The 11,537-nt window shown below is 37.6% G+C and overlaps 1 protein-coding gene and 1 long non-coding RNA gene across 4 annotated transcripts; one reads left to right on the top strand and one right to left on the bottom strand.

The window, feature by feature from the left end:
* Positions 1-21: 21 nt before the first annotated feature.
* Positions 22-6,679, bottom strand: LOC129723999 (uncharacterized protein C05D11.1-like). 3 transcript variants are annotated; one of them, XM_055678567.1, is made up of 9 exons: positions 4,159-6,679; positions 3,948-4,083; positions 2,761-3,887; positions 2,607-2,702; positions 2,171-2,503; positions 1,694-2,111; positions 1,383-1,632; positions 978-1,311; positions 22-915 (listed from the first exon to the last, which is right to left on the bottom strand). In XM_055678567.1, the coding sequence occupies exons 2-9, from the start codon at positions 4,048-4,050 to the stop codon at positions 550-552; spliced, it is 3,027 nt and encodes a 1,008-aa protein (XP_055534542.1). In that variant the 5' UTR covers positions 4,051-4,083; positions 4,159-6,679; the 3' UTR covers positions 22-549. The 3 variants fall into 3 exon arrangements, with proteins under 3 accessions (XP_055534542.1, XP_055534541.1, XP_055534540.1); XM_055678566.1 differs by having other exon boundaries at positions 3,948-4,080; positions 4,159-6,678; XM_055678565.1 differs by having other exon boundaries at positions 3,948-6,675.
* Positions 6,680-10,303: 3,624 nt separating this feature from the next.
* LOC129724989 (uncharacterized) lies at positions 10,304-11,288 on the top strand. Its single transcript, XR_008727994.1, has 3 exons — positions 10,304-10,550; positions 10,627-10,709; positions 10,768-11,288. It is a non-coding gene; the product is annotated as an uncharacterized LOC129724989 (long non-coding RNA).
* Positions 11,289-11,537: the final 249 nt, after the last annotated feature.

Genomic DNA, 11,537 nt, shown 5'->3' on the forward strand with positions numbered 1-11,537 from the left:
TAAAACAGCTTTTAAGTTGCATTATATTTTAAAACTATTTTGATGTTATTTATTTTATGATCCAACCGACACAGAAAAAACCGTTCGATGAAGTCAATTGTTCCGGGCATATGAAAAGTTATCAAATATCGGTATTCACACACAAATTATCTTTCAAAAAGATATTCTGATACTACTATGTTAAAAGATTTTAATTATATAGTTCACATATTAGGAATAAATTTAAATTCATTGTTTCTGGGCTCCTATCATTTCTCTAAAATTACAAATAAGAAATCAAATTGTTTATTTTAGGTGTGATTAAATATTCTAGCGAAAATTATATGTTTTAGGACTGGACACTTGACATTTTTTTCAGACAGGGATAGTATTGCTTTCACCACTCGCAGCTATTAATATCACACACATAAACTCGAAATGCTTACAAATACTAGCTTCTCTGTGGTAACAGTCAACCAGGACAGTGTACACGGTTCCTTCTTCTATGTCCAGTCATAAGTTATTAAATCTTCGATGATCGGCAGCTTTCCGTAAATGCAACTATTAATTTTAAGCCAGAATGCTCTCCTCCAAACTAGTTTCCACCTTTAAATTGTGACCGAGTTGTCTGAATGCTGCAGCTACATCCGCTGCCTTATCTGGATGGCACACAATAGCCGTCTTCGCTTCGGATGAGAACAACCGTCCAACGTATTTATTTCCAACTCGCGCTAAGTCGGCCTCAGTAACATTACCAACCTGCTGTACCAATGCCTGATTGTACCCAGCGGACACTTCTTTGAAACTCGACAAAAATGATTGAGTCACTACGTTTCCGATACTTTTTTCGCGTGCAATGATTTCAAATATTAGCGAACTGCGAGCCGACTCAAGTAAAGTAGGATCCCATTTGGCATTCTCTTGCAATTGTTTTTCCTGAAAAAAATTCAAACAAGATGTTATGTATGAAAATATAAAATCAACTTCCCAACACGTACCGTAATTGACTTGGCTTCTTTGTAAGCAGCAACCACATTGGACGCACGGTACAAAGTAAAATATAGAAGTCCTTCGTTCGGTCGGGGGACGATGTTGTAACCGTAGGAAAAACCTTGACCCCGAATTTGTCTCCACAACGAACCTTCCAGCTGTGTAAGATACTGCAAGAACAGCAACAGAGGAGCAAAGTCCTTATCGTTGAAGTCTCTGATGGCGTTAGAACTCTGATAGAGGAAGGCACTTTCAACGCTTCCCAGACCAACGACAACTCCAGTGTAGTCATCCAGGGCACTTTCAAATTGCATCAACTGCCAATCAGGGATTACCGATAATCTAAATCAGGTAAACATTATAATTCAGCGAGGGGTTTACAAACTAGCAAGCCATGTGGGAATATAACATACTTATTTTTGAAAACTTCTTCTGTTTTAACTAGTCTCGACCAAGGACCCTCCAAATCAACTTGAAGTTTGGCCATTTCGACCCAGTTAGCTGCCAGATGTAGTCCGAGATTTTCAGGTCTGGTAATAATAGCTCGAACCTTATTGAGATTGTTGATAACGTTTTCGGGGCCAGTAGGATTGTTCAACTGCTCGATTAAATCACTCAAAAACTTTTGCTGTTTCAACAAAGAACTTACACGAACGTGACTATCTGTGAAAAAATATGTTCTTTCTTAGAAACAATGCTAGACTTGTGCCTTGCAATGGGTCACCTGATCCATAATACATAGCCTTGAGTAAATCCCGAACGATAGAATGCCCCTCACGTTTAGCTTGTGCAACATCGTTAACCATTTTCGATGCGCAGACCTTAATACGTTCGGGTGTAAACTCCGTGCTATGGAGCAAGTCCACAATCCAGTTAATACCGATTTCATATTTACTGGGAATAACTTGCATGAACAGCGTTGCTGTTGTACCAAAAGGTCCCAAGCTGAAGCGACCTCTAGTTTCAATGCCTAGTTTTGCTTCAGTCTCAATGGTGTCTGCTTCCAGTGCCGCCACAACGGATTCGTATGGAAGTAGCTTATCTCCGCGTCGGATAGGCGATTCGGTCAAAAGTTCCATCAACAATAGCAGATATGGACGCAAATTAGGCACCACTGGCTCCGCGTTCATCGTAACCATTAGCTGAAGAGAATTCAAGTTTTGATAAAGAACAAGAAAGATATTAACGTTCAATGTCTTACATAACAAAAGTTGGTATGCAAATGATACGCCTCTGCGTAAACGGGCAGTTTAAGTAAGCCCAGTCCAGGTGGGTTTTTCTCCTCGGTGGATTTAAAAATTTCGACGGGGTGGAACTTTATCCCGTCAGTTGAGGGTACCGGGATTGATGTCAGCATGTCTTCCGGCGGGGGAATTTCATTAGTAGCCATTGCATCAGCCAATAGCTTCGCTTTTTTGGCTAGCCCTTCCTCTCCTAGAGATGTACGCTGTTGTTCAACGCGATCGTGCTCTTCCTTGGCATAACGCTTCTGTTCCTCAATGCTTGGAACAGCGCTAACTACAACGTTCTTGGCCTGCAAATAGTTTTTTTTACCAGTCGCCAAGCAATTTTTTTGACAATTAATTCAAGTACCTACATTATTGTAATAAATTTTAGTTTCCCCCACGGATACTTACATTCACTAGATACTTTGTTAGTAAATTACGCCAAAACTGTTCGTCCTTATTTTTCAATTCTTGTAAGCTTCGATTTGCATTCAACCGGGTATCAAACTGAAATAAAACGGTAAATTAAACTGTTCCTTTTAAATGCATTACTCTGTTTACATACATCCTTAGCAACCTCACCATAAAGTACATCACCAATCACATGGAACGCAACGTCGTCATGTGGATTACTTTCCAAATTTCTCAACGATTCCAGAATGTATCTTTCCAGAACACTAGCCATTCGTTTCATATCGATTTTTTCTTCACCGGACGCAATTCTTTTCAGCACCTTCATCAGCTTGGGAAAAATAGCATCCATCTTGTCCAAAATAACATTTTCAAAGCCGATGTATAACAACGATTCAGAGTTTTCCGCTATATTATAGCCGACACGGCTCGCGTATGGGCTTTCAATTTCTATGAACTCTTGCTGTAACGGGCTTACAGACGTATCAGAAAGATAGCGCAACAAAACTGAGCACGCGGTCAATTCCGCATATTCGCTGGTAGCTTTCGGACCTCGCCAAGCAACATCTAGCAAGCCACAGTCTTCCTCATCTGCTGGATACACTATTTTCAGGGTCTTTGATTCTAATAAAGGAGCAACCGGAGTTTGCCACGGCCGAACAAAAGGTGGAAGTTCACCTTTAGAAAGTATTTTCTGTTCAATAGGTTCCAGTGCTTTGAAAATATCGTCAGGCTCAATCTGGCCAGTGATAATCACGTGCAAGTTATCTGGCCGATAGAATGCAGCATGATATGCTCGAACTTTCTCGTTATTTGTGCTAGTTCGCAAATTGGCCATGATTCCACCGGTTTCCGAGCTATATGCGCAATTCGGATAAATAGCGCGAAGCATTTCTAGTTGAATACGAGATTCACCAGTATTTTCGCGACCTTGCATTTCACAATAAACCACACCGCCATCTTCACCCTCTTCTGTAACGTGGTGAACCTCGGTCGTAAATCCAGCATCCGTTAAAGTTGGATAAAGAATGTGGTCTAGGTAGACTGGAAGCAACGATAGGAAACCACCACTTCCGGCCGTAGTCATAGTGTAACACGTATGATCAGTATCCGTCCAAGCATTGGTACCGGATGCAAGACACCGATTGGCGACTAAATCCAAGATACCTTTATAAGGATAATCCTCCGAGCCGAGAAATATCAGATGCTCCAATGTATGCGGCAGCCCATCGTCATCATGTGCTTCGGTTGCCAGTGTAAAATACCCATTAACCAGAGGACCTGAAAAGAAAAGATGTTTATTGTCACGCTGACAAAGCACGAACCGATAATTGAGATTACCTTCCACTTTTCCAACGACTACCGTCAAACCGGTCCGTTCCGAGCGATACTTATGCACCGGAATGACTCCATTCGCTTTGGCAGTGCTAATCAGTTTAAACATTTCGGCACTCTTTTGCTGCTCTAAAGCCGGCTGCTGAACAAAACAAATTAGGTGCAGATAGTGCAATAAAAACAAACAAAACGGAACCAAAGCTGGAACGAATTTTACCCACACAATTTTTGTGAAATAACACAATTGCTGGACGAAATTGTTAAAATGAACAGGATAATTTGAATGTATAAATTTATGAATTCAAACTGTTGCTGTTTTGCAGAATCTGGACCAAACGGCACTGCGACAGCGAAAAAACAGAATTGACAGTTGGGATTGAAGTGTGCGTGCGTGCGAGATAATTGTGCAACACTAACACTGTGAAAAATCATACAAAAAGAAATTGTGTGCCGAAGGGTCTTTCAAGCTTTCAACCAACCGCCTAGCACGATGAAAATACACTAAAGTCGCATTTTAAGCGGGGGATAAGTGCCTCGTAAATTCCGGAATCCGAGTGATGAAATTACGGAATCCACCTAAGAAAAAAATACCGCGCAAATTACGGAATTCGCAAAAAAAACGCGTAATTCCGGAACCAGCGCTAATTCTGGGATTCGCGTGAAAAGCGACCTTGGTGTATTGCAACTTGCTGTTACCAAGCTGTAAAATACCTATATTTCAGACTCAGAATACTTCAAACCTTCTTCAGTATAGCATTTTATTATCATTCCTTTATTCAAGTTCAAAAATGTTTAGGTCATCATTTTCTTTCAGTAGAGGTTTTCTATAAAAGATTTGTGTTCACTCAAACAATGTCTTTTAATTTAAAAAACTGATTCTCCTTTGAAATTATTCTTTGGGGCTTGTAACAATGAAGATCTAAGAAATGCATATTTTACCATATCACCACAAATTTAGCGCGCTACTCAGAGGAAAAGATAAGCGGTGAGCAAAACTAACTGTCAAAATTTAAGCCAAATGAACAAGAAACACACATAAAATGTATTGCCGGGTCTCGGTCAAAGTCATATTTGACATTGAAGTGACAGATCTCGCGGGGGGATTCTAAATGCATTCGAAAATGAAAATTGTTGAATCTCTAGAAACATTTCAAAAGGACTCTTTCATTTCTTTCGATTTTTTTCCATTTCGTTTACTTGTTGTCTCTTCATTCTGGATGGGAGATTATAGATCTCCACTATTAATCAATGAAGCAAAATCACCATGTTATGTGGTTCACTTTTCGTAAGTATTATAAGAGAAAAAAAATATCCCTTGTGCATTGTTTGGCTAGCTTTCACTACTCAGCGAGGCAGTGCATAGTAGGTCACAAAGTATACTTTGTGACCTAGCGTTATATAGACCATTTTTCGAACTGACAGGTGTCACGGATCCTGCTGACATTGATGTTGCTTTTACTTGCGTAATGTCAGCGGTTCCGAGCTTTCATTCAAAATTTTATTCATGAATTGAGTTCAAGAACGTCTCGTAAAATGGTCTATTGTAGTGGTGAACTTTATCTTCGCCTACATATTGGTTATGTAAAGTAGTTACTAAAACGCAATAAATTATGGTGCGGAAATATGAATATCAAATTGATTAATCGAATAGCTTGACTTTTTAAGTTTTCTGCTATTTTTTGCCACTATTTCATTAAAAAAATACATATCGACATCATTGAAAACAGAAATGGTAGTGACGGACCCCCCTCTAAATTTCGGCATGTGTCAAGTGTTGCAGTTATCGAACGGCATTCGATAACTGAAATGTAAACATGTTGCAGTTATCGAACGACGACTGTAGTTACTAAAACGCAATGAATTATGATGCGGAAATATGACTATCAAATTGATTAATCAAAAAGCTTGCCTATTTTAGTTTTCTGATATTTTTTGCCACTATTCCATTAAGAAATACATTTCGACATCATTGAAAACAAAAATGGTAGTGACGGACCCCCCTCTAAATTTTGGCATGTGTCAAGTGTTGCAGTTATCGAACGGCATTCGATAACTGCAATGTAAACATGTTGCAGTTAGCGAACGACGACTGTATTCTCTCGGAAGTACACTGAGGAAAATGGTGACATACAAAAAACATCTCGAGGACATGAAACAGGTCGGAAGAAACCGAATAATGGTATACATTAACAGCTATATTATGGCTAACTCGTTGATGGAGGAAACCAACAAAGCTAAGGACGGCGAATATAGAGCATATGTGCCCATGCACCTTGTCTGCGTAACAGGTATAGTTTCAGGAGTGCCAGCAGAAATTCCTATTGAAGATAGGATGCGAAGTACCAATCATAAGTGTAAGACGAATGACCCGAGAAGAGGGCTCAGAAAGAATTCCAATCAATCGCATCAGCGTAATGTTTCGAGCAAAAGCTTTGCCAGGACATTTAAGACTATTCTGTTGCAGTAGTCATGTGAAACCGTTCATCCAGAGATTGATTGTGTGCGGCAACTTTTTGAGATTCAATCACCATGCTGACAACTGCAGAAGTAATAAGAGATGCGAACAATGCATAACGCCTCATGAAACCGAAGACGAGTTTAAACACTGTACAAAACAAATGCGATGTGTACACTGCAAGTCGACAGAACACAAGACGCAAGATGAATCTTGTAAAGAAAAATTGCGACAGCTAATTGCGTGGGACTATGGTGGTTGTAAGATTTAATTCTGCCATAGCCATAGTAAATAACACACACCAAACGTACAAATACCGTACACAGTAATGCATGAACATTTCACAAAAAACCACATACACCTGTCATAAACCACAACATATAAATACCAACACCCACATGAACTGCCCATAAATGCATGACAGTCCCATGTAATTTCTCATCACTTTTTGCTTAAAACTCAAAAACTTCTTCACATACGCGGTGTTCTCAAAAAATCGCAAGAAAAAGCTTTTTGTTGCTAAATTGATCAGAAAAATATGAATTTTGGTCAGTCCCATGTTGCAAATAAACGCAAAACAAGCTCAGTGCTGAAAATAACGGTGACACCCCAACAGCCCTAAATACGTTAGCCATACGTACGATAGCCGATGGTCGCCGTTACATTCAACCCCAAGTATGATGACAGTTCTACAAGGTATGCTACATTTTTGTCTATCCACGCACACAAACAAATCTCGTTATGTAAAATTTCGCGTTTTGTATGGAATTCAGAACATTTTTGGAAATTTCTCGTTTTATGTTGTTTTATATCTGATTTTTTTGGTTGGAGAGTGAATCTCCAGTTAAAACACACTAGAAATTGATATTCATTTAGATTTAGTGTGAAAAATTGCGACAATATGTCGAAATAAAATATATAAAAATGCTATATTTCTAATAGTTGGAGCATAATCTTAGTCATTGTCATAGTTCATGACTTTTGTTGCTGTATGAAACATAAGCGACTCTATTTAGAAGCGCTATTAGAGTACAAGAAAAAAACGAAAAGTGCAAAAAGGTTACCGGCAAATTGATGAAAAACAGCATATTTTACCTAAACCGCAGCATGTTTATGTATTCCCCACAAATAAAACATGTTTCAACATCATTTCTATAACTTTTCAGGAAAGTATGTTTTATGAGTTTAATTTAAAATGCAAAATCATTTCAAATTTCATACAAAATTGGAAAAAGTTCATAACGATCACTAATACTGATGCATCGACGTGAATAGCATACCTTGTAGAACTGTCATCATACTTGGACATTCAACCAATTTGAACCGGCTGCTGATTGGCTGAATTCGATAACGCAATCGTCACGTAGAAAATACAACAAGGTTACTTTTCACTGTAAAGCAGTGATGCTGGAGAGTCATAATTTAGCTATTATAATAAATAATGATGCAAAAGTATGCAAGGTACATGATATTACCGAGTAATGTATTTCACTGTTATAACTTTGAAAATGCATTGATTAATCGTTTATTACTATTTCGGTTGAAGTCCAAGAAACTTCGACGGGGATGACGGCCGTTACGAAAAGAAAAATAAGAAGCCAGCTGTCGCGTCTTGTCTTAGGCCATAACATACGATAGCCATAATTTATGAATACCATAAATCTTTTACAATAAAAAAAATCTTACATTATTTCACCGTTCAATATACGTTTGTCATAAAGTATTCGTAGTCTTAAGACAATTAAATAAGTTTTTTGTATGTATTAAGCTTGTGTTATTGTTTTTTTTTTTTTTTCAAAATGTCTCACTTAGTATTCCTCTACGATAAATACGATATAAACATGTGAAAATAACTACAATTGGTAAACAAATGCAATGATTTGATATGAGAGGACATGACAGGAAATAAAGTACACAAGTTCTTTAAGAAATGAATATTACCAGCACAAAATATATTTAATATTGAAAACACAGTTTATTTACAGTAAAAGAATATTTTTTCTTTGGACATGAATTAATTATTCTAGCTGTGCTTTGTTCAATTGGTAATTCGGTTCAATGAAGGCAATTTTGGTCACGAATTGCTTTCAAACACGATTATTTTGACGTGGAACACGTCTTTGTTTACTATGCTGGGATGTATTCTGTAAAATTGGAAATGAAATTGGCAAATGTTGCGTCAGATTTCAAACGTTAATAACAGCATAACCACATGATGGATAACAATATCCAATATGTTGTTGGATAGATAAAATGTGTAACAATTTTGTAATATGATAGTTATCACTCTAATTTCATTGTTAAGCGGTAGAATTGATAAAAAGCTTCAATGACAAATTTACGCGAATAATGAACCAATTACATGCGATCATTCCTAGCACAGACGATGTGAATGGACACCATCCGTTCCCTGTTATATTCTCTGTATCAATATCGAAAAAAAATTGACAGAGTCTCCCTGTCCCAATAGGTTAACTTGTTTTTGCTTCCATGAGCTTAGACTAATGTGATGTCTCGAAGGTAAAAGTTTTCCGAAAAGTTTGAAACAATCCCCATTCTTGAACAATTTCTAAACCTGCCTTCAAAACCTAATAAAAACTGATGTCTTGAAAGAAAACATGCCGGTGAAAGCAACAATACCAGTGGAGAAAAGAACCGCAAATCTCTCGTCGTTTATGATTGCAGCGGTACTGTTTTATTCGTACATTTCAGCGGTACATTTCTACGCGTACTGCAGCGGTACAATTCGAATTGCAGTGGTACACTTTTCTTCATACCATTCTATTCGTGTGCAATCGAGGAAAAAATGCAATGTTGCTGATAATGGTGATTGAAACTTTATCTAATAAATATATTATAAATTATCCAACAAGAATTGTAAATTTTTGAAACGGATATTTATTTAATTTTATCCTCGATATTCACTAAATAATCGTGACCGGATAGTATCGAAAGAGTAAATTCCCAAATATACACATTTATAGAATTGATTGATTTAATCGGAGTTAAATAAGACAAACCTAACGTAAGTATTATCCCGATCAGTCAATAATATCAGGATTGTAACAAATCTTGATATTTTGTTACAAACTTTTTGTATCAACTTGTGTTCTAAACTTGGTCTCGTTAATAGTTAAAATATCAAAATTCCTATCAAAATTATTTACTGATTATTACAAATTATAGCATGTTATGTAAGGTTTTCGGCAAAAAAGATTAGAATTAGTTAGAATGTACAATATTTTGTTAATTGAATATCAAATTTTGTTATATATATGCTTAAAAAAAAACACTTTTAAACATTCAAGTTCAAGTGTATGATAACAGAATTTGTTTTATTACTTATTATGATTCTGGCATATCAAGAATATTACAGGCTTTGTTATTTCTATCAAGTTGAGATATATTTGCGATGGCTGTTTGTTATAATCGTTTTATCGGGATTGGATTTGGTTTTTGAGGATATAGAGTTAATTCTGACTTTGACGCATTACGAGAAATTCTCAGTGCTTTTTCATGTTGTTTGCAAAAGAAAAACACTGCAGGCATAATATCGCCAAATATAAACGTTATTCTTTCGAGTGTTGTTGAATATATTTCAAAAATTGATTTCCGGGGAAGGCACATTGATTCTGTCTGCGGACTCTGTATACTTTGTAACAAAAAATTCCCTAATTACAGTGCTTAGTCCCACGTCACCATTTCATACAACCCTAGGGCTGTATACCTTGTAGTATTTTAATATTGTTTTTGTCCTGATGACGAGGAAATATATCTTCGAAACGTTGGCCTAGAAAAAAATAAACGTGTTGTTCTGGCGACACTGACTGATCCCGCCAGGCACAGGCGGATAGGTCCACCCCTGCGGCGGACTATAAGCCAACGTCATAAATAATTTGGAGGAATAAACAGGATAGATAGGAGGAAAAGTTATATTTTTTAGCGCGAAAGAAGTAGTAGTAGATAGAAGAGTCACGATTGAAGTTCGAAAGATTGAAAGCTAATAGTTCGAGAGAAATTAAAGGAGATAAGATTATTGAGTTTAAAATTATAGAGTAAATTAAGTTTATCGTAAATTATCTAAATTTGCTGTTGCTCGATTGGCAAGTGCATTGGATGCCGTTTAACGTTTCCGCTTGTTGAAAATAAAAGAGGTATAAATTTAATACAAATTTCGCCATTTTGAAATCACAAATGTAAAATAAATAATTTACTACACATGACCGATAGATTTGCGCACGCCCGAACGTATTTGCGTCAACTGGAAAATTAAAGGTTCGGAAAGTTTAGATAAGAACGGGAAAGGACTAAATGTAAGTGGAATACTGTGTAAAGCTTGTTTTCTTAAAAATCAATACAATTTAATTTTAGCTTTGAGCTACACAGTAAAAAAGTGTTCGCTGCAAAAATCTGTGTAGCGAAACAAACTATCCGAACATTCTCAAAGATTTATTCTCGGAATGTCACGGGGATCTGATGAGTCCGATAGGTTTGACTGCGGGACGTGCGATAGACCGAATTCGGTTCACGACATGGTGCAGTGCGATGGTTGCACAGTCTGGTACCATATGGATTGCGCCGCAGTATCGCCGGGAATATCGAGCCGAAATTGGTTTTGTGCGAATTGCACCTTATTGCGAAAGAGTGCAAAGAGAGATGATGATGATCCTATAACTGGGGACGGCGGCCAGATCTCCTCGCCTAAAAGGGATCCGAAGGCCAGCGATTATAAGAGTGGTGTGCCATCGACTGGTGGTGGCGCATCGAAAAAACATTCAGTGAGCACTTCTAGCTCACGAGCTCTAGCGCAGTTAGCACTGCAGCGATTAGAAGCGAAACAAAAGTTAGAAGAGCAAAAACTGTTGAATCAATTAAAAGAATTGGAGAAGGAAAAGAGCGCATGCGGAAGGAGAAGGAGTTGGAAGAGCAGGAGAGTGCCATTGCTAGAAAAAAGTTAGAGGTGAATTTTTTAGAAAAGAAACAGAGTCTGGAAGAGCAACTTGCTGATGACGATGTTTCTTCCCGTTATACTTTTTCAAGCAAAATATCAATAACGCGGGAATGGCTACGAACGCAACGAAAGCAAAACAAACCTCCTAATGGTATAAATGCAGGGGGAAAGTATGGGTCTAACGAATCAG

This window comes from Wyeomyia smithii, chromosome 2 (genome assembly GCF_029784165.1).
Source record: "Wyeomyia smithii strain HCP4-BCI-WySm-NY-G18 chromosome 2, ASM2978416v1, whole genome shotgun sequence".
Taxonomy (NCBI): Eukaryota; Metazoa; Arthropoda; class Insecta; order Diptera; family Culicidae; genus Wyeomyia; species Wyeomyia smithii.